The sequence below is a fragment of the Lutzomyia longipalpis genome, chromosome 1 (assembly GCF_024334085.1).
Source record: "Lutzomyia longipalpis isolate SR_M1_2022 chromosome 1, ASM2433408v1".
Taxonomy (NCBI): domain Eukaryota; kingdom Metazoa; phylum Arthropoda; class Insecta; order Diptera; family Psychodidae; genus Lutzomyia; species Lutzomyia longipalpis.
The window spans coordinates 7,747,797-7,772,269 of record NC_074707.1 but is presented as its reverse complement, the minus strand read 5'-3'; the positions used below and the strand labels follow the sequence as shown (position 1 = coordinate 7,772,269).

Sequence of the window (24,473 nt, the reverse complement as noted above, 5' to 3'; positions counted from 1 at the left end):
TAATCTTCTCTTAAACCCCAAAAAATCCTCACTTTTCAGCACATTGATCAGCCACACCATACAATGTCTGTGAAGCTCTCTAATTTAGTACAAATAGTTTCTGTGAGGAAAAGATAAATTTTCCTCTATACGTGACTTCTTTCACAAATTCCCCAAATGTGCTTAAACATCACCGTGATAACGTGTAAAGGTGAGAAGGGAGAAACAAAAGGAAAACTTGTAGCAAACTTTTAGTGAGAGAAAAAACTTAAAACAACTCAAAGAATTTTGTGTCTTCTTTTTCACATTTTATATTTTCCCCCCGAAAAAATTCGCGTATTCAGTCCACTCAATGTAAATATCGCGACATGACTAAGCATTTAAAAATAGTAAACACCAAACGATAATGCAAAGAGGCCCCAACTCTTTCCAATTCTCTCTCATACATTTGCACACGCGGTGCTCAACTTCGAAATTCACGTACTTCCATCGATCATCATCATCATCGACGTTGCCATTCGCGCGCCATACAAATGTAAAAGACCTCACTCTCATGACTACGAGTGTCAGTAAAATAAAGTTTAGTTACTAATATAAAACCCAAACACTTAAACCACCCGGCGCAATCGGCACACACAACACTTTTATCCAACATCGCACGACTCTCAATATTGTTGCCATATAATACAATACACCACCAAACGCGGATCCTCTTCGCTTTTATATATACATACATTTATATTAATAATAATGTCTGCGAATGCCAATGATGAGTGAGATGGGGGAAATGATTGGATACCACATAGCACTGTGTGCGAAAAAGACGGGCAATCTTTTTGATAAGAAATTTCCAAGGAAATTAGTATCACGGTTAAAGCCACGACTGTATTGTGGGGCTTTTGGTACGGAAAATCCAACACATCGCGTATCAAATGATGAAGAAAAATATTACACCTATAGTCAGCAGAAAAAAAAATGTTTTCCATGAACTGTTGATGAGAAAGTGGTGGCAAAATATTATCGCGAGCATGGAGAACAAAGAACAATTCAATGTGAAAAGAAAGAAATGAAAGCGAAGCAGATTTTGCGAGATACTCCCTTTGCGATATAGCTCATTTTTTGACTGATAAGAAATAGTTCAGGTGAAGCATATAGAATGGAAGTTTAAATATGTGGATTAATGTACAAATTTTTAATGCTTAATTTGGTATTTTTTGTTATCTGTGGAATGAAGAATGGATTGAGCTATCGGAGATATAGAATTTAATATTGCGTACAGTCCGTATTCACAGTAAAGTATTCAATTGATTTATCGACGGTCACGCACTCTTAAAATTGGGTATTTGATTTTACGAACTAAAGGATGGAGGTCTGAAAGAGGATAATGAAGTCAGAGAGGTCTGATAAAATAGGCATTTCTTATAGGCTTAAGGCCTTACACTTAAGTTAATTAATTCCCACATCTTTAAAGGGTGTAATTGGTTTAATTTGAAAAGAATATCTTCTAATCTTTTTCAATATTGTTCACATACTTAGCATCAAGACACAATTTAAAATAACAATAAACTCAAAAGGATAATAAGAATGAAATTTATTGTGAAGGAGTAATTTTGTTGAATTTTTATTCTCAAATTAAACGAATTTTAGGCTAAATTTTAGAATGAAATAAGAATTAAAAGAAATCAAGAAAAAAGAGAAAACAATAAGAAAAAAATATGTAGAACCATATATAAAATTATTTAGACTGGAATAGAACTTTAAGAATGAAAAATTAAGGAAATCATAGAAAACTAACTCTTTTCGATCCTTGTAAAATTTTAATTTTAATTTCTTTTCAAGAGTTCTATCATTGCAAATCTTTCTAACTATTTAATATTTCTTTTCCTTCATTGCACGTAAAGCAACAGCAGAATGCAAAAATTACCGCGCAAATTCTTTTATGCAACTGCAGTTTTTATTTGCGAAATAATAATGATCTGTGAACTGAAGAAATCACCAAAGCCAGGTGAAGTCGCCTGAATATACAATTTCTGTGTCGTGTGTGATTGGGTGAGCTTTTAGTTACCTACCACTCAAATACTCTCCACACGGGCACAGAATGTCAATGAAAGTCATTAATTATAAAGTCCCTTCTTATTTTTTTTGTCACAGCCACACCGACACCAAATCAACGTTGTTACAGAAAATGCATTTATCGCCATCGTCCAATCATAACTCAACAATTTCCATTAGGCAGAGAGTTTGAGAATTCTATTGTGGAAAATTTATGATCTTTTTTTGCTCTCTATCCCCTATGCAACATATTGTAGGTATATAATTAAAATTATATTGTCAGATGGTATTTTGCAATTAATATTGCTTTATTAACTTGTGTGGATTTTTCTTTTAAATTCTCTTTTTAAGAGGATCTTCAGAAGGAATCTTTTTTGAAATAAGGAACATTGTGCACAAAGGAAGTGTTAAATGTAATGGCGCATATAATTTTCAACTCACCTTGATAGTATTGGCGTCCTAATTGGGAGAAATTCAATTGAAAGCGAAAATTAATGATGTGAGGCAAAAAGGTAGGCATGTGACGCCCGAAGGAAAAGTCTCTACGTGTGGTTGTAAGTGGCCAATGAAAAGCCCAAATGAAGGAGGATGCAAGATAGGATGGAGAAATAGTGAAAAAGCTTCCAAAACTCACCTTCATTGATTCCAATGTCCATCAACTGCAAATCCTCATCGTTGAGAATGGAATTGAGGAAACCATCCGTTGTGGAATTGATTTCAGACGATGTATTGGAATAGTAGAGGATATCGGGGTCCATTTTGTAGCCCGATGCACCACCATCGGTCTCTGAGCTGGAATTTGTGAGGTGCATACTTGATGCCACGGCAGAGCCCAAGTTGGGCCCATAGTGGGGCTGACCGGCGGCTCCCAAGTCCGACAGTGATGCATTGTGCAAAACAGCCGGATGGGAGTGTGGATGGGTAAATTGACTATGCTGCGGAATTGACGGAGCAGATGGCTGCAGAGACAAAGACAACACATTTTTGTAAAGTTTGTAATGAAAATTCACAGAGAAAGAAAGAAAATGATTTAAAAAAAAAAACCTCCCACCTGATAGGGGTAGTGGGATGAATAGTGTGGGTGCGATGGAATATCTCCAACACCCATTCCGACTCCCATTCCAGGTGACAAGCTTAACAAATTGGCCAAATCCTGCCAGCGTTGCTCCATCGACACGGCTCGGCTCAGCGGAACACGGGGCTGAAAAAGAGAAGAAGAAAAATTCCTCATTATTCATGCGCCACCCACCCCGTCACACACGCCGTCCTTTCGCGTCTCTACCGCGACATTCTTCCAGTAACGCCCACCCACTTCTCCATGGGATCCCTTTAATAAATGGTCACGCAAGTGGATTTCACGTCACATCACCATTTATTATTTACAGTATGCTCACACAGCTTATGAGCCCACCACACACCATATACCTACACACCTCCGCCCGCACAAGCGGGAACACTCTCGCACGGGTCAGTGGAGGGTGAAAATGGGGTGGGATTCGTGGAATAGAAAAAAAACCGCATGAAATAAAGAAGAAAGCTCATTTGTCGCCTCAATGAGCGTGTGAGAAGAGCTCTATATGGCGAAGGAACTTTTCCTGTTTGATAAGAAAAGTTTTGCGTGATGGAAAAATCGGGCTTATTTGCAAATTTTATGCTCTACATAAAAATATGGAAAATTTTATTCTTGTTGTATGCATAATGAATTGAGTGGAGCTTTTAACAAGTTACTATTTGGAAAGCTCTTAAAAAGTTTTATTATTAGGTTTTGATATGAATATATGGGTTGGGCATTAAGATAGGGTGAGTTAAACAGAAGATTTTGAAGAAACTAAAGAATTGCTCAAATATTAATAATAAATATAAAATTGTATAAAAATTTACACGCAAAGGTGGATGAATAAAGAGTAAATTACATACAATCTTATTTAATAAAAATCTCTCAAGTGCCAAGGGATTTGGAGAATGAGAAGAAGAAAAAAAGGCATAATATTCAATAAATTGCTACTTGTGTCAATTTTGGCGAACTTCCATTGCCGTGTCACACACAATTGACAATCAAACCAGCAAACATTAATAAGTGACTAAAATTAATGTGTACGGACTAACAAAAGAAGTAACATCAAATGCAACACACACAGTACCGAGAGGGATCCGCCTTTTGCACGCAATGCTGCTCTGGTCGGACAGAAGAAAAATAAGAGCGCAAAAATGTTGTAAAGAGACTCCATAGAAAATTATACGCTTTAAGCTCAATCCGAGGGGACTTTGGAAGCTCAGATTTATGATTTTTTATTCGTTTTTTAATACAGAAGTATTTTTTACTCACAATCTAGGGTTTTTAACGTTACAATTTAGTTTTCAATTTTATTTGTAATGGTTTATCTAACTCAGATAGCCTAACGTAATTCGGTTTCAAAAACTGAATTTTAATAAATAAATTTCTAACGTTTGATAGTTTTACCAATTTTTCTAACGTTTAACTTTTAAAACTCTAATCCTTCTTATTTGAATATTTCAATTTCTTGAATTTACTGGAAAGCTTAGCCTTATAAAATATGAAATATTTCATTATAAATTTCGTTACCTACTTTTAACCCCTTAGGACTATGACGTCTAACAGAAAATCTTTAAAAATTTACTACGTGTAAAAAATAAGCATTTTGTGTAAAAAGGCGGGAAGCTTTGAGAGTTCCATGTGCAATTGCGTGGGACAAACGCGATGGATTCTCGAGACTCTATACTTTCAGCACGCAGGAAGTTATCTCACACACCGCGCAAAACGTTCAAATCACGATAGATTGACCTTGAAATACATATCAATTAGGTATTGAAAACAAAAAAAAAAAGCAACAACAAAAGAAGTCCCGCGCAATAAGTTTTCTTTCACTGACCACTGAAGCTTTTGACGAAGCCATATGTGTATTCTTCCCACACATATCAAAAAGCTCTCAAAAGTATCATGATCATGCGTTGATTTTTTAAGCCACCCAAAATCTATGAAAGAAATAATGCTTATTCACCTTCAAGTGTGGCAAGTGTGAGATCCTTAACGTTGGTAATTTTCAAGTTCAACAATCTTTTCGTACACTTCACGTGCACTGAGCTCCCCTTAACCGAAGAGGCACAAAAATGAAGAATTCTTTAAACACATTTTAAGCAAAATATTTTAGAATTAGAACTGAAATGAAGTATTTATCAAGTAATTGCCATTTTACACGCTAAATTACTTGATAAAATTCACAGCACCGTAAAAAGACGCACACATAGGACCAAAAATTCAGCTAAAGCAGATTTCTTGAAAACAATGAAGGTAAGACACCAGCAATGTTTACCGGCATTCAGTTGATACTAAACTAAATGCCAGAACTCAACATCATTTTCATTCAAGCATCAACACTAATCCCAACATTTTCTCCCTCTCGCTCGCCATTTTGCCGTTTTCATGTTTTTTTTCTGTTCAAGACCAAAAGTCGGAGCACGAAATTAATAAATAATGTAATTGATAGTGGTGACTAAATTGTATATTAGTCGTTCTCTGCAATTGTCAACTTGGATGCTGTGTAATTAAGTTAGCTTCCATTAAATCTATGTATAATAATACCAGTAAAAATTTATGTTTAACCTAAACAAGTTTTTCTTTCATTTAAGATTTTTGAATTTAGAACATAAGTTTTCATTAAAAAAAAAAGGCTAAAGTTATTTTGAAAGAGTTATTAATTATAATTTCCTTGCTTCTCTCCAAACTGTTTAATAAAAGGGAATTAATTAGAGAATCGCTGATTCAACAAGAAGCTTTTGCAGTGAGAAACTTTCGACTGAAATTTTTACTAGTAAACTTTCAGATACTCTGTATGTTAAGAAGCTTTGCAAAAGAAGAAAAAGGTACATATTTATTTAGCAAAACCGGATAAAAAGAACCAAAGATCTAATTTTTTAAATAGCAATATTTTTACAACTTGTCGTTCTTTCTTGTTTTTTTTTCTCACAATTAACGCTAGAACTGAAAGAATCTATTTTTAATTACACATTATTCCAATTGTGAAGGTATTGGCAATTATTTGAGAGAAGAAGGAAAAAATAATGCAAATAAGTGACAATTAGCACGAGAAACTTTATTAATTGATGCAAATTATTTAAAATACAATCTACGTTATTTCTTTTCCTTTCATCATTTATTATAAAATGTAACATATACGGTACATATTTTCTAACTATCTATTCCAACTAATCTTAGCAAAGTCATCGAGTTTTACATTTTCTCCAAATTCATTGCTGCTGCGGCAATTAACTCAAAATATATCACTTATACAAGCCAAATTTATAGGACTTTGCACTGTGTGCCGGATAAAAGATTTAATTGTTCGGTAAAAGCGCTATCGATCGACGAATACCAAAAAAAAAGTTGGATCTTAATTGGATTTTACATTGAAATTTTATGTTTGGCAAAATGCACGAACAAAAAAACCACCTCAAAGAGATTACATCGCTATTTATTGAGAATTATTAGAAATGGTCTTTCTCTAACCTCTTATATGTGGTGAAGCCGTGAAAGATTAGCTGAAAAGGAGTCAAAGGCAAGACGAAGAACAAAAAAAAATGCAAAGATAAAGAAAGTTCCTCAGAAGCAAGTCAAAGAAAGTCAAACTTGTCACCATAGAAGGGTTGAAATTAAGCAAAAAATAAAGAGTCCTGTCGGTAATCCTGTTGAGAAAATTTACAGGCTAAGGACAAATTTGTGGCGTGTTAAAGGTCTCATTACAATGTCTCAATTTGTGCTACCTGACGCCCCTCTTCATACAGATGAAATTCTTCATATGTCCGAACGTCTCCCACAAGAGGAAGTCAAATAGAATTTGGTGCCTGACCTCAAGGAGGAAACTCAACGTATTTTGTGTATTGTGTATAAATCAGCTTATAGGATCCACTCTTTAGCATAACATAAAACTCCCAAGATTCCTGTCACTCACTTGTACCACTTTTTCTCTACCCTCCCTAGTCAGGTGATTCCTTTTAACTAAACACTCAAGATTTTGGGTGTCTCAATTGAATATAGCCGAACTTTTGAAAAATTGAGATATCTCTGTTGTTGCATGAATATTTTCCATAAGATATTAAAAAATTAATAGAAATTATCACAAAAATTGTCTGAGTCTTAATAATATGAATCAGTTTCTTTAATTTTTTGGGATTTCCTGGAAGAATTGATTTTACTTTTCTTGAACAGAGAAGCAAAAGGAATTTAAAAAAAGACGGACTTTCACACAAATTAACGCTATATGTGCCCATAGCATCGACGTTCGGGAGAAGCAAGCAACTCCACAACTGACCCAAACTGTCTTGTCAATTGATTTCATCGCCAACGCTTCAGCACTTTGAGTGTTTTTCCTTTTAAAAACTCGAGTGTTTTTACAAGAAAATATTTCATCAGGTAAATTCTGAAATTCCATCAAATTTGTCTCACAGCCAACATCGCAAACATTACAATGTTTCGTCTGCGAGAAAGTATGTCGTACCACTATGTTTGAGATCCCATGGAGAACTCACAAAAAAAAAACAAGAAAGTTAAAATTAAGGACTTACCTGATGATGGTAGCTGGATTGGCGGAATGAGTTGACACCATGTCCGTAGCCCTGTACGGACCGTGGATGCTGGAAGGGTGCACTAGAACTTTGAATCATCATATCGCAAAGAAGTTCTTCTAATTCATTCGTATCGTCACTCTTAACGTCCGATAAATCAAACGTTTCCTCCCTATCTAGTGGGGATTTTACTTCCTCACCACCATCGGAGGCAATACTAGCCGACGAAATGGAATCCAATGGTTCGCGCTTAGGTTCAAAATCAAAAGAATCATCCTAGGAAAAAAAACCCAGAGTCACGGTGAAAATCTGCAAGTACATACCACCACGCAATTCTTGGACCTACCTTAAGGGCATCTTGTTCCGCAGAGAGGTCTTCTAGTTGATGAAGGGCCTCCTGAAGAAGCGAATCATCCAACTGAAGAGGTAACTTCTGGATGTATTCACCTGTAGAAAGGAAAATTTATGCGATCATCAGTCTTGGAGTTCCTCTATATAGTAGTCAAAGTATCCAAAATACTACAATTTTTTTTTATCTGTCACCCAGTAGTGAAGCTCTTTCAATTTAGAGCATAATCATCAAAATCAAACACATTTTTGCCTTTTAAGCATGACTCATGATGACTAATTACAATTCTCCCTCTAGAAAGGTTAAAGCCCAACCAAGAGTCTCTCTAATATATTAAATCTACACCGTAATGTTGCAATTTCTCTTTCGAGGTATACAAAAAAGAAAAAAAAAGTGTAACACATATTTTTGGTCATCATCTTCTTTAGGCCATCAAATGACCTCCACTTTTCACCAACAAATCAATTTATCGTGGTTCGGACCACACACTCCCAATTTAAGCCATGTCATCTCATAGAATAGTAACACTTGTCATCATAATATTCAAAATACAATACCCTAATTACACGTAGTAAATCTTTTGTTAGTCTCATTTATTTTTTAAAATTTTATTTGGGTGAAAAGTATGTAAATTTTGAAAGAAACTAAACCAAAGATAATATATCCTTAAGATCATGACTTAATCCTAATAATTCTAAGAAAACATTTCCTCAAATATTAGCTCTAACTAAAACCTATCCCCATAATAAATACTTTAACAAAAAAACTCATCGTTCAATATTAACAACCATTTGTCCATTGGGCAACTTTCACTGTCCGATGGGGATTCTTTCCCAGCGGTGGTGGTAAAAAATAAATTCCTCTGTAAATATTTCCTGTGTGTGCTCAGTGTGTGTCTAATATTAATCAAATATTTGAATAAGATGTGGTACTACCACGAAAAATTTGGGGTCAAGCGTTGCAGGTCGAGAAAGTTCAAAAGTGTCAGTCACTTTGGGCTCTCCCACAATTTCCCACCCAAACTGTTTCCAATCGAATAAAATAGAAGGGAAAAGCAATCAATGCGATTGTTTAAGTAAATTACTTCTTCTTCCCTCAATATCCCATTAAATATTCATTGTGCACGAAATTCAATTTTCTCATTTAAATGAAAAAGGATACAAAGTAATGGCACATTGTTTTCCAAGAAATTCCTATTGGATTTTCTCAAGTTTAATCATTCACTTGCAGTAAATCACGACAAGTTCGTCTCAACCTTGATCACACATTTTGCCTCTTTTTTTCTTGTCCATCAAATTAGACAAAATAGCGCGATGAAGTGGCAAAAAACGTTTGAAGTGAAAAAGGTATAAAATTGATGGATAAAATCTCTTCAAATTTCCGCCGAAATCAATTTGTGACGATTGATTAAATGACTAACTAAATCAATTTGGAAGTGAACAAATTATATTATAAACAAAGAAAATTAAATAATGTCACAGACTTGTATAAAAGAATTTAATTTTTCCAAAAAAGGATTTACAAATCCCGTCGGATGAGTGAAAAATTTTTTTTTCAGTAGATTTCTTCCTCAAAAAGTAAAAGATCACAGAGATAGTGTCCGCTGGATCCTCTGTAAAGGCATTTCTCTTTGAAAATCCATCAGAAATTTCATAAATCATAATTTTGGGGTAGTTTTCATGCACGAATGGGAATTGCAATAGGCAAAAAGCGCAAAAGGTGTACAAGAATCATTTTTCATAATTTTTTGACATTATACAACCAGGACTTCAATGGAATTGGAATCCTTTTGGATTATGTACAAGAAGTCCTATTTCTATTTAATAAATCTCCGCAAATATTAATCATTTTTCTTTTTTGGCAAAATTCTCAAAAAGAAACTCACTCAATTCTTTTAGTTTCCACTATTGAAATCCTTTTGGTGAAATTTTGAGAGCTTTGTTCCTTTCGGGATTTTTTTTACTTCTTTTAAATCCAATAAATACCAAGAAGTAATTTTATCCTTAACTCACAAAACCACACAGAGTTTGTAAGAGCTTTCTTAAGTTTATTTTTTATTCACTTTTTGTCCAACTTCTTTTACACTTTAATCAGAAATGAAAAACATCCACTTTATGATTTTCTAAATTCAATTATCTTTGAAAAAATCATGGCTTTTTCATACACTTTTTGTTCTTTTTTTTTCAAAGATTTTTCACACAAAGGGATTTTCCAGACACACATACGGATACTCCACAGAAAAGTCCTATGAAAACCAATACAACATATTTCACAATGAGTCCTTTTTTGAGTTAGAGTCTTTATTTTAAGGATTACACAGAACACCTAATTTTCAAGGGAAGTGGAAATTCTTGGGCAGAAAATCTCTTCTAGAACTCTTCACACTTGAGGTTGATTCTTTTATGGCGGCACTGAGTTGTTGTGTGCGCGTTCCCAGTGCCATGGACTCGAAGAAGCGAAATGGTGAACCAATAAAACAAGATGAAACGATCCGGTGAGGCTTGAATTGAAGAGGCGTGGCCTCGGAAAGTTTCTCCGCATGCTATATACCATAATCTCCAAAGCAAATGGAAAAGAGAGAAGAACATTTGCGTCTTTTATTATGTACCATACATAGCGCGCAAAAGCACTACAAGAAGAATATTTTCTGTAAGTTGGAACGAGATACATAGTTAAGATTCTCTTTGCCATTATATACTACGGTGAAGAATGGAGATTCTTTATGGCTGCGCAAAGAGTCCGTGGGTTCGGGGAAAAAAGCCAACGCGTGAATATTTCAACTCGCCCATCTTGTCTTGATTGTTGGAAATCATTAAGAAGTTATGCTGGGATTCTTCATTTTCTTAATACAATTTTTTTTTCAGCACACAACAACCACTTCTTGCTTCCACAGTGAGATATTCTGGTTTCCTATTCGACTCTAAGAAGAAGTTATAAATATTAAAATCATAGATGGAAGAGTGAAGGAGGAAAAAATCTTCACCTTCCGAGCATATCAATTGAAAACAATTTCAACACTTTGCATTCATTTTAAATTTCTTATTTCCATCTCTTCATCTTCGCATCTTATTTCTTCTTTCTTTCTTTTTTTGCCACCTTCTCTAGCACAGCATGGATCAAAAGAGAGATGGCATGGAGAGCGTTAATGTAAAAAAAAACAAAGTACCAAGATAGCAATTTGGTAATTAAAGTGGAATTTAAACAATAAATCCAATAAATAATACACTGCGAGCCGCGAGAAATCCAATTTGAAGATGAAGAACTTTTTTCTCGGTAAAAAAAGAGAATCTCCCATTCTCGAAAATCCAATCAAATTTGTCGTCTTCTCCCCACACCTTGTTGGGCCTACCTTCACAGTGAGTAACCTACACGAAGTTTTATGATCAAATTGGATTTGATATGTAATCAATAAAGATTTTTGATGTGAAGCATCTCCCAAGAACAAGATTTTATCAGTTTTTTAGGTGAACCCTTGAAGATCCCTTCCTTGGAGACCGCATCCACGTGCAAAGAACGCAAAAATGTGGTGTGAGGGAGAAGAGATTCCGATGACTTGTTCAAATTAATAACGACAGGTAGAGAGGATTTAGATGAGACACGTAACAAGATGACAAAATACCGATTATCCTTCCGGCGGGACATTTAAAAGGAATCAAATTTAAATTAATAAAAGAAAATCCCAACAAGATCATCATCCTAGAATATATTCAATGAAGCAATGGAAGCAATGTTGAAAAGGTAAATAAACGCGGAATTTGATCATGCTCTTCATCAAAGTCTCACTCTTTCTCTTTGTCGGTATACAATGTACTAAACTACCACCCAATTTTGCTTTTTGGGAAGTCACTCACCGGCCAATTTTGAGTCATTCACACAAAAATCTCTCTACTCATTGCACACACACACCTCGCACGTTCGCACCTGAAAACATTCCATACAACAAAGCCCTCATCGCACTCCTTCTTTGCCATTAAACCTCATTTGGGTATGTTGAAAAATTTTTTGGTTATTTGATATTTTCGGTAGCCTAGACAGACTCTAGACATCAATTGATGAAAAGTCATGCATCATGATTTAGCTTTATGACGTCAAGATGATGATATTGCATTATAATACGTACACTGACCACATTTTCTGGTGTTGTGCCGAAAATCTCTCTCGTAATGGTGACATAGTAAATTTTATGGCATGTTTGAGAGCAAAACCCCCGAAAAACCACACATTACATTCCCAAAACCAAGACAAACAGTCCAACTTTACTTTTGAAAAGGAGAGAGGAGCATTGCGGTGTCACACTCCTTGCAGTGAAGATTCTTTTTGAGATTTTAAATAGACATGAAATATTCTCTCCGGTATATTGCCAAAATGTCCTTTTGCAAAATGCATTTCGAGTTCTTTTTTAGTTGATTTTATGTGAAAAGTGTGGTTGAAGTCTGTGAAGTGAATAAGGATGAATTTTATATGCAAGAACTTCTTCTATATGCAAGTATGTATATATTTCTTCCTATTTATTCATGATCTTTGGTTGATCCTTCATTTGCTTCTTTATCCTTTCCTATTCCTTTAAATGAAAAATTTTGAATTTTGAAATTATTATTAAGACATTAAAAATATATTTTTAATTTACAATATTTTATATGGAATTTTGAGATAAAATATCGATTAAAAAGTTCTCTATTCAAAATTTTTTAATTAATCCTCATGTTTTATCCATTAATTTTTCAATTATCCCCACCATTATTCCAGACAAATCCGGAAAGAATTTCAATCAATTGAAAGAGACAGCTTTCTGAGTCCTCCAACTGGAGAGTTGGGTGGTGGAAATAATTGACGCAAGAATGTATTCGTCTCAATTGAAATTCAAAAGACACATAAAATAAATAAACATGATTTATGTCCCGAAGAATCTCATTGGAATATTCAGAAAATTTTTCGACATCTTTTCTCTCCTCCTGCAGAGCACCGAAATATCCATTGAATTGACTTGTTAACGAAAATTCTTCTCTTCTTTTGAGTTATAAGTTGTCAATTCAACAATGATGCATTGTTAAGCATAATATTTTTCACAACGAATCAAATTCCACATAAAATAACATTTTCATCCCAATATCCCTTCATGCGCGCGCCATCGTGAAACTATTAATTTTCCTCCACCCATTGGAGAGGAAAAAAAAAGGGACGCGTATCCCGGATAAATTTTTATACAATGCGGGTCACTGAAAGTGCGTGTCGTCGATCGAAATTTCAAGGGAAATTGTACATTGGAAATTTTCTCTCAATTTCATGATAAATTATTGGGAGGAAATTAAAAAAAATAGATATGTCTATATATTGAACTTGAGAGAGAGAACGAGCATACAAGACATGCCTCTATTTACTGGCTCTTGTGTATTTTATTATATATACGTACATATTTATCAATTCCCATGGTAATATTTTACCCTCTCTGACAATTTGATAAATGATGATCCAGTAATTCTCTATGGTATGGAAAAAATAATAATAGAATGGATGAAAAAAAGGAGAACCGAACCCACTGAGAGGTGGAGTATAAAAGTTGAAATTCGATTAATAAAGCTCTCCCTCCCGACGTCGTTGCTCCTCATCATCCCATTGGCCATTTCACAAGGAAAAATTTCTCAAGCAATCTCAGAGAGACTTTCTTGCATTTTCTTTCTCCATAAATGTATACGCCAAGTTGGAATATAATATCGATTAACAGCAAATTAGAAACGCATTTGCCGTGAATTGATTGGAGTATTTGCAATTAATTGCATTTTGAAGGCAGCTACTATGTTGTTGGAAATTACAGAACATTATTGCAGTTTAACATTTTGTTTAACTAAAAAAAAATCTTAAACTTTTAAGAAACTTTTCAAGTAAATCGAAACTTTGGATAATAAAAAAAATTTAGAAATTTTCCAAATTTTTGAAATTTTTCCCACAACAGCTGCTTTTTCTTGAGAGTTCTTACACCAATAGCCTTCAATATAATCATATGGCAGGTTTGGCAGATACTTTGAAGGAACTACGCGGTAAGAAGGATATTTCATTGTGTATTCAATTTTGACCTTTCCACCCCTCAATTTCGATCAAAAAGGTGCTTCAGGTTGTAACTCTACGAATCTCATAATATTGAACAAAAGGCCAACATCGACAAAAGCAATATATTGGAGGCAGTTGCTATATATTCTCAGTTTTACTTCGCCATACTTATTTTATTCCAACAACAGCAACAACATATCGTGGGGTTGAAAAGAAGAAGGCACTAAAAAAGGTATGAGGAGTCACCTACTGTGAATTCGTTATAGGACTCTCCGGAGGTGTTTCCTCGCGCTCTTTTCCTCGCTCCATACCCCCCGAAAAGCGCAATTCGAATAAAATTACACCATGCAACATACACAAAGGGCAAAAAAAAATGAACGAAACATATCGAAATCCGCCAAGTCATCCAAAACCTCCTTCTTCTTCGCGTCTTCCATCAATTTCAAAAGAGCCCACATACAAGACTTCCCAGAGCCATGGTCTCAGTGTAAAATAATAAATATCCTATCGAGCAAACTCGTGTAGAATGTTTGGAAAAAATCATCTCTCGCGGGTTTTACAATGCAGGACAAAATAAACTAGCACTTTCGTATGTTCGCTAAATATTTTGCAGCATCAAACTGCCCCGCATGTCTGCTCTGCCTGCAACACCCATTTGGCGATTTTTTTTGTGGCTCCTCCGCACATAAGAAATTCACCGGGAGAGAAGTACCTTCATCAACTTGCCCGTCTTCAGAAAAGACACTTGTGTGTTGCACATCTTCAGCCATCTTGATCATCCCAAACCTCGCATAAGCTCTTTACCATGCACATATGTGTGTGAAAGAATCCCTCAGCGAGCGGCATTTTATTAAAAAGCAAGCATACATATATTTTTCCCATATGTTGCCCACCACCGATTGGGAGATGAAGTCGGAATGGTTCTTTGGTCAATTTTGATTCTCAACACGAAATAATCTTCCAGCTTCTCTACGTCTCCGCACCTCCCCATCCAAGAGAGCAAAAAAAGGAAGGCAAAGCACCTCAATGTATTCTCTCTTCTCTCAAGAAATTTATGTATATATACGTTTGTATATAATTTTATTCACGATGGCAACCCAAAAGGCATGGGAAGAAGGGAAATGATCAAAAAGATGTACCCAATATATGAACTTTTTTTTTTTATCTCTTCCTCTACTTCTCATCAAGTAAACTTCTCTTTGCCTTCGCATCTTATGCGGCGTGGTGAGAAAGTGTCTATCATACAGAAAAATTTCTTATTGTAGATTTATACATGTACATACCATACGTATAATGTTCCCTCATTAGTGGCCCATAATACGCAGGAATTTTTGGCCAATAATAATCTCCCCGCACACAGCCCATATGGGAAGTGTACAATGAAATAAATTAATTAGAAAATTCTTCCACTCCTGACATTCATACGGCTAGTGTCCATCTTGAAGGGGGCCATACCATCACTACAAAAACCCCCCTTTAGCCCATATAGGACGCCAAACAAAACGCTATATCAATTTCTCACCAGTCAAACACTCTGGGGGGCTCCAACTCTCTACATGTGGACTCCCCGCCAATCCCGCGCGCAACTTCATGCTGGAGTCATTAATTAGAGACAAGTCATGTGTTGCCCAGTATACAAAGATATATTAATGCTCTGGAAGCACACACAAAATGGAATTCGTTTTGGAGCCAATTCCAAAAAAAAAAATGGACGCATGAACCTCCTACACATGAAATCCATAGGGAATTGAGCCCCCCCCCCCAATGGCCGCATGTTTTATGCATAATGAATAATTCTTTAACGAGAAAATAATACCACAAAAGTCGCATGAAATATAATTAATCTTCCACGTGTCCACATATAGACTTGCTATTCAGAACACCTACAAAAAGTTTCTGAAACATAATAAGGAATAGAAAAAAGTATATTTCATAAGCATAATACTCGGCATGGAATCCAACAAATTGTAATTAAAAATTAAACATTTGATAAGAAAATGCTACGCTTGGCTAAAAATAAAAATGTGAATACTTTATACTCATTAAAAGCATTCTCAGAAAGTGTTAAGATGCATTTCTAAATGCCTATACTGGAAAGAAAATTAGAGATGTTTAGAAATAATTCTAATAATTTTAAAGTACTTAAACCCAAGACTTAATGATTAAAATTGTTTAACTAAACAATTTTATTAATTCTTAAAATGGTTTATGATTGTTCTCTTTTTCAAATTAAATTAATAAAATTAGATTTGCAGAAAATACAAGTTCCCTTTGTCTTACAAATACCTTCTTTTGCATGTTCTCCTAAATTTCAGACAATTTTAAGGCTTTAAGTTTAAAAATGCCTTTATATCAACAAGCATTTCATAGCATTTTTATGCTAAACATTTTCGAATTTTCTCTAAAAGAAAAATTGATTTCTCTTCACATTGAAGGACATCAAATTCAGAAGACTCCTAGGCAATAGTAAGCTACATTATATTCCTTATAAAGAGACTCAAACTAACGGCTCAATTTCCTAAAGCGTATACACAACCCCCATGCCTTCAACACCGCGCACCCCTCTGTGCGAGCTTTTACCCTCCTCGACTTCTCAGTCTCTTTTTCTCGCACAAGGGAACCACGTATTGTTGTCGGAGCAGGGAAGAGTGTTGGGTATGGTGGAATATAATTCTTGAAAAATAGAAATAGGCCCTATTCATTTCCCAACAAACAGCGCTGAAGGAGCCGAGAAGAGAGAGCGTTAGTATAAAAGTTGGCTGTATATGCGCATGATTTTGGAAATGCAAGTAATGTTTCGTTCATTTTTCATTCTCTCTCTCTGGTGGATGGCGGCGTTATTTCGGAATAATCTAAGCGCACGATATATCCCGCATTCAGCCATCTCTTCCAATATATAATAAAATCCACACTGTGTACAAGGAGAAAATTCCACGCGGAGTGATGCGGTGTCGACGGGGGGAGGGCTTACATAGAGAAATTTCCAGCTATTGTGGAATTGAAATGAAACACGAATGCGGGGGGAGAGGACGCATGGGTGGTATGGCACACATCTCTCACCCCGCCATGTAAGCACTTTGGGAAATGGAAAAACTCCTCGTGTGGCTTTTGTTGGGAATTCTCTTACATCACACACCATGTATGCTATAAGGAAGTTCCTCCTTCTTTTCCCATTCTATTTTGGAGGAAGAAGCTCTCTTCTCTACGAAAAATCAATACGTGCGCCATCCTATTTTTCTTCATCTCATCACAACAGAGACACACACACATGATATTGCTAAGTAAGGGACTTTTTGAGCTCACGATTAGGAGATTATTTTTGCCATGGTCGAGAAGAAAAGACTATTTTCTTCCACCCACGCACGTCCGATTGCGGATTTTATATAAAAATCCCATCTAACTGAGTTTGAAAAGAATGAATTTCCCATGATATAAAACTTACCTGTTTCAGCATCAATTGGTAAATTGGGCCAATCATGATCGAATCCCTCATCCTTTTCCGCACTGTCGTTCTGGGGAAGAAAAGCAATTTAGAATGCCTGATGGAGCTTAACTTTTGGGGGGGTTTTGAATTAATGTTACTTTCTCATTTTTCAACTCAAGCAATGCGTTGAGTTTTTCAGCATCATCCTCTGCACTGTGGCTCTCTTCCTTCTTCAAGGAGGTTGAAGGTGGCGCCAATGAGAATCCCAAGTCGACATCTTGCTTCCAGAGAACTTCAATCAATTCACTCTCCTACAAAAGAAAAAGATGTGGAAAAGGAAATTAATTAAAGTGACTTCAATTCAAAGGATAATTAATAAATTGTTTTTTAGAAATAAAAGTTGGATAAATAAAACTCATTTTTAACTCTTTTGATTAAGCTTTTTATTAAATTATATCTGAAAGAAAAATAAAAACAGGTGGAAAAGTATATAAATTTACATTCAAATAATGAATTTTTCACGACTAGTTCAATCTCAATAGATCCCATTTAAAGTTTTTCAGTATTTTGTAACCAAAGTGAACGTCTCAGTTAATTAATCTGCAATCATCGTGAGAACTAAACACGTCTCTTTTCTCTCTCAATCTAAACCTACCATCTCGGATGAACCTTTCGCTATTTTGCCCAAATCTTCCGTAAACCCATCAATTAGTGATTGTAATCCAATGTTTTGTGAGCATTAGAGTTTGTACAGTAAAAAAGCATTGTTCGACATTTCAGCAATCTCTTTTCAAATCCATTCTTCGCCAAGCTACCTCGTTGTCCAAACATTGTCCATTTTCACTGACTCCATACACGCAGCATTGAGAGAAAAAAGCCACCTAATCAATGGCACAATTCTCACTGCAAACACCATCATCGTGTTTCTTTGCGGCTAAAAGTGTTGACCTTCGCAAGAGACCAAAAAGCAGATTACCATTTGGAAATCTTCCTCATCGATCGGTGCCTCTTTTTCGGGCCTCTTCTGCACGCAGAAAAAAATGAAAAGAAACAACACAGCCCAACTAACTTTGGAACCAAAGAGAGGAACTCTATTAGAGATGATGTGTGATTGAGAGAAGTTGATAGATCGGCAGTTTTTGTGTGATTATCAAAATTTGTCAGGTGAAAAAAAAAACATCACAGGAGAGTGACTCAAGTGCGCAAGAGGTACAGTCTGTTGCTGAAAAATAAATCTCATCCTGCTTCAAAATTGCAAAATAAATAATCTAAAATGCTCAATTCGTTAGTTTTAAATTTAAATTAACAGAAGTTTATGTCAAAATTTGACAGTAAAATCATTCTGTCAACTAAATGACAGAACATCTCTATTTTAAAATTGAAGGATTAGTTTTTTATGAATAAAATGCTGAAATTAAATTATTACTCCGCATCCAACCTCTATTCTCAGACAGACTGTTCAAAAGAAAATAAGAAAAAAAATCAGAAAAGAAGATAGAGTTAAAGATGAAAAAGCCACACCGCCAGACGTATAATCTTTCAGTATCGTCTCAATTTTGTAATGTAATCTTATTAATCTTATTGCATTGTTATATCTCTAAAAATTCATCTATTATTCTAACGATAAATTTCCCATCGCAATCTCGCACCAAATTGAAGACTATACAACAAAAAAATCTTCTGTGGTTCTTCCAATAAATTAAAAATTCATGCAATTTTCTTATTTCTTGTGTTCTCCGTATAAAGAAGGACAATCAAATCATATTTCGGGTGAATAAGAAGCGTGAGAACATTGGGGAGGAGAATTTGACGTATCAAATTTAATTATGTGATTTTCCACGAATTTATCCAACACTTTTATCCATCCTATTGTGATTTCTTTTCACATGAAAAACATATAAGATTTTCTTTTATTCATCCACAATTTCCTCTATACTTTGTCTTCTTTTTCTTTTTATACTCCCAATCATTTTTGATGAAAAACTCCGCCTTTTTGGGGCAAAAACACACATACAACAAAAGGAAAAATTGTATGGAAACTTTCTTTCATTTGTCCGGGCTTTTCATGTGAAAATGCGCAGAAGCTTGCAGAAAATTCAATTTATTACAGAAAAATTTTCCATCAAAGCAGGATTTTCTTTTTTTGCAGAAAAAAATCTTAACCTGTTAATTTTTGAATATAATTAGTGACATTTGGTAATGTCAAATTTGGCAAGTATTGTCAAAAAGCTTCTGTCAATGAAATTCTAACGCAAGAATTTTAATCTCAAACTAAAAATCATTTTTAGCAGTGTACTCAATGGTGTCCAAAGCCATCGATCATCGAAGCTCCGCCTTCCAGACCGTCTCTGTCTCGCTCTAAAGTCTGCTGCTTATGTAAAACCCGGCATTTTTGTTTACAGCCAAGCAAAAGCGAGATGAAATGAATTTTTCATCCCATTCTTGTTCATTTGAAAAGACGATAAATTGAGTGGGTTTCATAAGAGAAAGAGATGAAAATATATTTTCAAGTGGGGATGATTTTTTATTTATGGTGTGGAATTTGTACATAAAAGATTCTTCTGAAGGTATATAAAATGCAAGACAGAGAGAGAAAAAGTCAGAGACTATTTTATAGCACACGAGTGAATTTGTGGAGATTAAATAATTGGATTGATAGGGTATAATTTTTCTATATAGCCAATTTTCCACTGATTGGAAAATTCTCAAATGACTTTCTAATAATTATTTTATTGAAAAATTCATTAATTTGCTGCATTTTTAGTCCTGAATTAAAATTTCCACTAGTGGGCGAATCCTTTTCGATGAGACATCTAGTGTAAAATTTAAATTGAAATAAATGGCACAATTTCTCAAATTTACGCGAATTCCAACACATTTTCTTCTTTTATTATTTTGTAATCAATATAGTGAATAAAGCAAAAAAGAAAGAGAACAAGTTAGATAAAAATCACCACAGACGGGGAATAATTAATAAATTACAAACGATCCATATGATATTTAAAACGTTTTTATGGATAATCTCTTGATTGATCAGCAGTCATCTCTCACAAACTGTTGTTGGTGTTCAAGAATATCAAATTCAGACAAGAGAGACAAGAATCAATCGAAGGAATTATTAATAGTTTTTCCACATTTGAATCACCTCAATTTTTGCCGCACGCCTCAAAGGTTGAACACCATAGAGAAGATTAATTGTGAAGAAAGACTTTCTTTTATCCTCAAAATCAATTGGGGGTCCATTATTTTGTGGTTAAACACCTCTTCTGAAAATGAGACGCCGACAATTGATTTCGTCTCGTCTCTCCCACACCCTTTTCTTTCTTTCTCTCTATACATTTTTTTTTTCAAATGGAAATTTTTGTGAGGAAATTCCATCAATTACGTGAATACATTTCATCGAGACACTCGACTAGAGAGACAGAAAGAGCGGTACAAAACAGGTAAATCGTTGTCATTTAATAGACCACCAGAGGATCATTAAAAGATGTTCCTCTTTCACGTGTTTTGACATGTGATGCAAAACCGACATGAAATTCATTTGTCACCTTGTCAAATCAATCAAAATCTTGGGCCACAGAATTTTTATTAATGATTTGGGTTGGTCGCCTTTCCTTTACAAAATGCAATGGGAATCAAAATGTAATTTTAGATAGAAAATATTTCGAAATGTTTTTATGTGTAATCAAGATTATGCCGCGTCCTTTCACGAAAAAAAAAAATTAATTCTTGACATTCCATAGCACCATCTGCCAATATTCCTTAATTTTTTTATGAGAACTTTAGAGTTTTTCCTTAAATTTATTTTTTTAACAAAAATTTCATTTGAAATGTGCGCCAAAATACTTTTAGAAGTTAAGCCAACTAGCGCGTGTCTTTGCTAAACAACACTTTCCTCTTGAACCAGATGGCGCGAGTTGTTCGAATTTGAACTTTAAACGGTCATCAAAAACTTTCCGACTAAAAATAGCATCATAAAGTCAATGAATTTCCCAAGAAATATTAACTAGAAAGATGTTTACAAAAATACCAATGAGTCGAATAGTTCGGTGGTTTAGGTGGTGCTTTGTTGACAAACACCATTCACGAATATTTTTTGCGTTATCTTGTATTTTTCTCACCCACCGAGAGACAAAGTGCCTTCACCTTAACCGCCCGCCAAAACGTACTTTCGTCGCACTTTTAATAAATATACTTCGCAAAAAAACCAGAGCAATTATAAAACACACGGCGTCTAGCAGATCTTTTTTTTTACATTCAACATCCCACATTCTCAAGAAAACATTTTCTCCTGCTTTTCGCTGCAGAGAGGAGAAAAGAAAATAAAAAAGATGTTGAAATGAGTGCAAACAGACGCAGTCAGAAAGTTCTTTATCCTCAATTTCGCCAATTCTTTGTGACCAATATAGAATTATATATTCTCAAACTTTGTTCTACCTACACATCCAGTTCAAGGCAATCGCATGTGTCTCACCGCAATATTCTCCTCCACCATTGCCCGGTCATTTTCACTTTGTACCATCCCCGATCTCGTCGCAACATCCTTCCACACCTTACCCATAATTGCAACGCGCAATTAATCCGTGAGCCGCCGCACGCGTGGACATAAAAAGGCAAAGAGTTCAATCTAGGTCAAGTTGAAAACGTGCACCGGGCACCCCACCAACCAGTGCCAGTCGCACTATAAATATTGTAGAATTTATTAAATATTTGAGATCTCTCTCTGCCATGTAAGACTCCATATCAAATGCACACGGTGTTGGCCACCGTTTGTGCTTACTATAAATGGTTTGGTCACCAAAATGGGATTGGAGAAGGTGAAATAAAATGCACAGAGTCGAGCTTTTTTTGTGCAGATGCCTCAATCAGCAATAAAAGTAAGAATATACTTTGTGAAAGAACAATGAACAAAGAGAGAATTCTTGGAAATTAAAAGAAATATATTTAATTTTAAGCACTTTCGGGGAAAGTGATAATGTCGCAAAAATGTCTTACATATACACTGATAAAATCAAACGGCGATTAATCCAATTTATTTTGTCAAGCACTGAAAATGTGTAATTATTTTCTTGTAATGTGTAATACTCATTTCGAAGGCTTAAAGACTTTTTTTTTTTGAGAACTACAAGTAAGAACATTTGTTATTCTGTGTAAAAAATAAAAATTCTTTAAAAAATAAACATAAAACAAGCTAAGAATATCTCTTATAGATTCATTATTACAACCAATGTGTTTTAATCAGAATAGATATTTTTCTAATTTAAATATCAATATCATCACAATAAAATATATCTTGCAAAACAACCCATATATTTTATTAATTTATTCCAATAAAATACCTATAAAAAAAATCTGCAAAATGCTTCTTTTATTCGAAACAGATGTTGATGTAAGTTTAAAAATAAATTTAAAAAAAAAACTCCAACTAAATTGCTGGTGTGGGGTGATTATTCCAAAACAAGACATTGAAATTCTTTATGCGATAATGAAAGCAATCGACGCGAACTAATTATCATCTCACGAAGATTTGTGGCATTTCTTTTCATTGCCACCAAGTCTAGTGTGATCCAGTTTCAATGAACTTGTGGTGAGACTTTTGAACGCCTTTTTTTTGTTCTTACTTTATTTGTGCTGCATCTTTCAATTAAATTTAATCAACACGTCGTCTAATTTACTCTCCCCTTCCATGACCACTAAAGACAAAAAAAACTATTAATTCAACCGAAAAAAAATTGTTATGAGAGGACAGGAACATGTTTAGAGTACCTATGTGCATCATAAAATTTCACATTTGTATATAATATAATAATTATGGATTTATCGCTTTCGTCACTTGTTGTCGTAATCGACGACTCCCCTATCATCACAGAGAAAACGTGCACTGATTATCAACCAACTTATGCGGTCATACACTGATAGTTTGTTGGTTTTAAGGGCAAAAGCGACAAAAAGTGAATTAACCCTTTAACGTCCAACGTGAAACATAAAAACATTGAAACATGCGCTCTTTTATCGCGATTTTTATTCTATGAATTTTTTTAGAGGACTTTTCTCACTCAGAACGTCTTCTTTGACCCCTTATGCGTGAATTTGATGCATTTGTAACATGGAAAAACAATTACATTCATAAATAATTGAAAAAAAATAGAATGTTTCACGTTTGGGTCAGCGTATGACCCAAAAAACCTTAAAGGGTTAATGTGAGAATAAAGTGGAAGAGATAAGGAATAAATGAGAAAATTGCATTTTCCATCAACAATGTTATTGCAAATTACTTCAAATTATCTTCTCATATATACAACATGTAAGTAGTAATACTGAAAATTTCTTTCAATCTTTCCATACATTTTCAATTAAGAGTAGAAAATAACCCAGTAAAAAATTAAAGCACATGTACTTGAACTCATAGTTTTCCGTTATTCAACTAGTGTGCTTACCAATTGACCCAAGATGACCGTATATCTGATAATTTGTATATAAAAATCTGAAGAGATTCAAAGAGAATACTAAAAAAAATCCGCGCATTGTCACAGAACACGGAAGAAGATTTAGCAGAGAAAATTTAGGCAATAAATAATCAATTTCTCTTGCGAAAGTCACAAACAAAAAGGTTGGCTTAAAAGAAAAAAGACGAAAAAAAAGTAACGCTACACGATTCTCCCCAAAACTCACTGGTTTGCTCATAAATTCTCAATATGGCTAAAGAGTTCATCATACTTGTGCGAGCCAATTTAGTGGTATATACTTTGTGCCCATACAAGTCGCGATTGTCTGAATAGATTATGGCCGCGGTGTGCAAAGGAGAGAAACGTGCAAAAGGTACGCAAACATGCGAAGAAAGGAGATATAAAATCACAGCCGAAAGCACCGTGAAAAAAAAAGTTCTCTCTAAACTGAATATTTGTGTTTAAAAATTATCACATTTAACGCATTATTTTAGGCTGAGAGCATTTTTGCTCCCCATTTATTCAGCCGAAAAAGAATATTTCATTTTTTTATTAAATGCATTAATGCCTAAAAGGTCAAAAAATAAAATATGATTGC

At 34.7% G+C, this 24,473-nt stretch overlaps 1 protein-coding gene across 6 annotated transcripts in view; it reads right to left on the bottom strand.

Moving 5' to 3' along the window:
- The window catches only part of LOC129786644 (segmentation protein cap'n'collar), a 36,438-nt gene that overhangs the window by 5,399 nt on the left and 6,566 nt on the right, over positions 1-24,473 (bottom strand). For 4 of the 6 annotated variants that reach the window (XM_055821824.1, XM_055821815.1, XM_055821790.1 and 1 more), the window contains 7 exons: positions 17,588-17,740; positions 17,448-17,517; positions 7,958-8,058; positions 7,612-7,887; positions 3,083-3,232; positions 2,666-2,990; positions 2,473-2,490 (listed from right to left, as the gene is read on the bottom strand). In XM_055821824.1, coding sequence (XP_055677799.1) covers positions 2,473-2,490; positions 2,666-2,990; positions 3,083-3,232; positions 7,612-7,887; positions 7,958-8,058; positions 17,448-17,517; positions 17,588-17,740 — 1,093 coding nt within the window. The remainder of the gene's footprint in view (positions 1-2,472; positions 2,491-2,665; positions 2,991-3,082; positions 3,233-7,611; positions 7,888-7,957; positions 8,059-17,447; positions 17,518-17,587; positions 17,741-24,473) is intronic. The other 2 variants (XM_055821799.1, XM_055821807.1) reach the window with 1 other exon arrangement.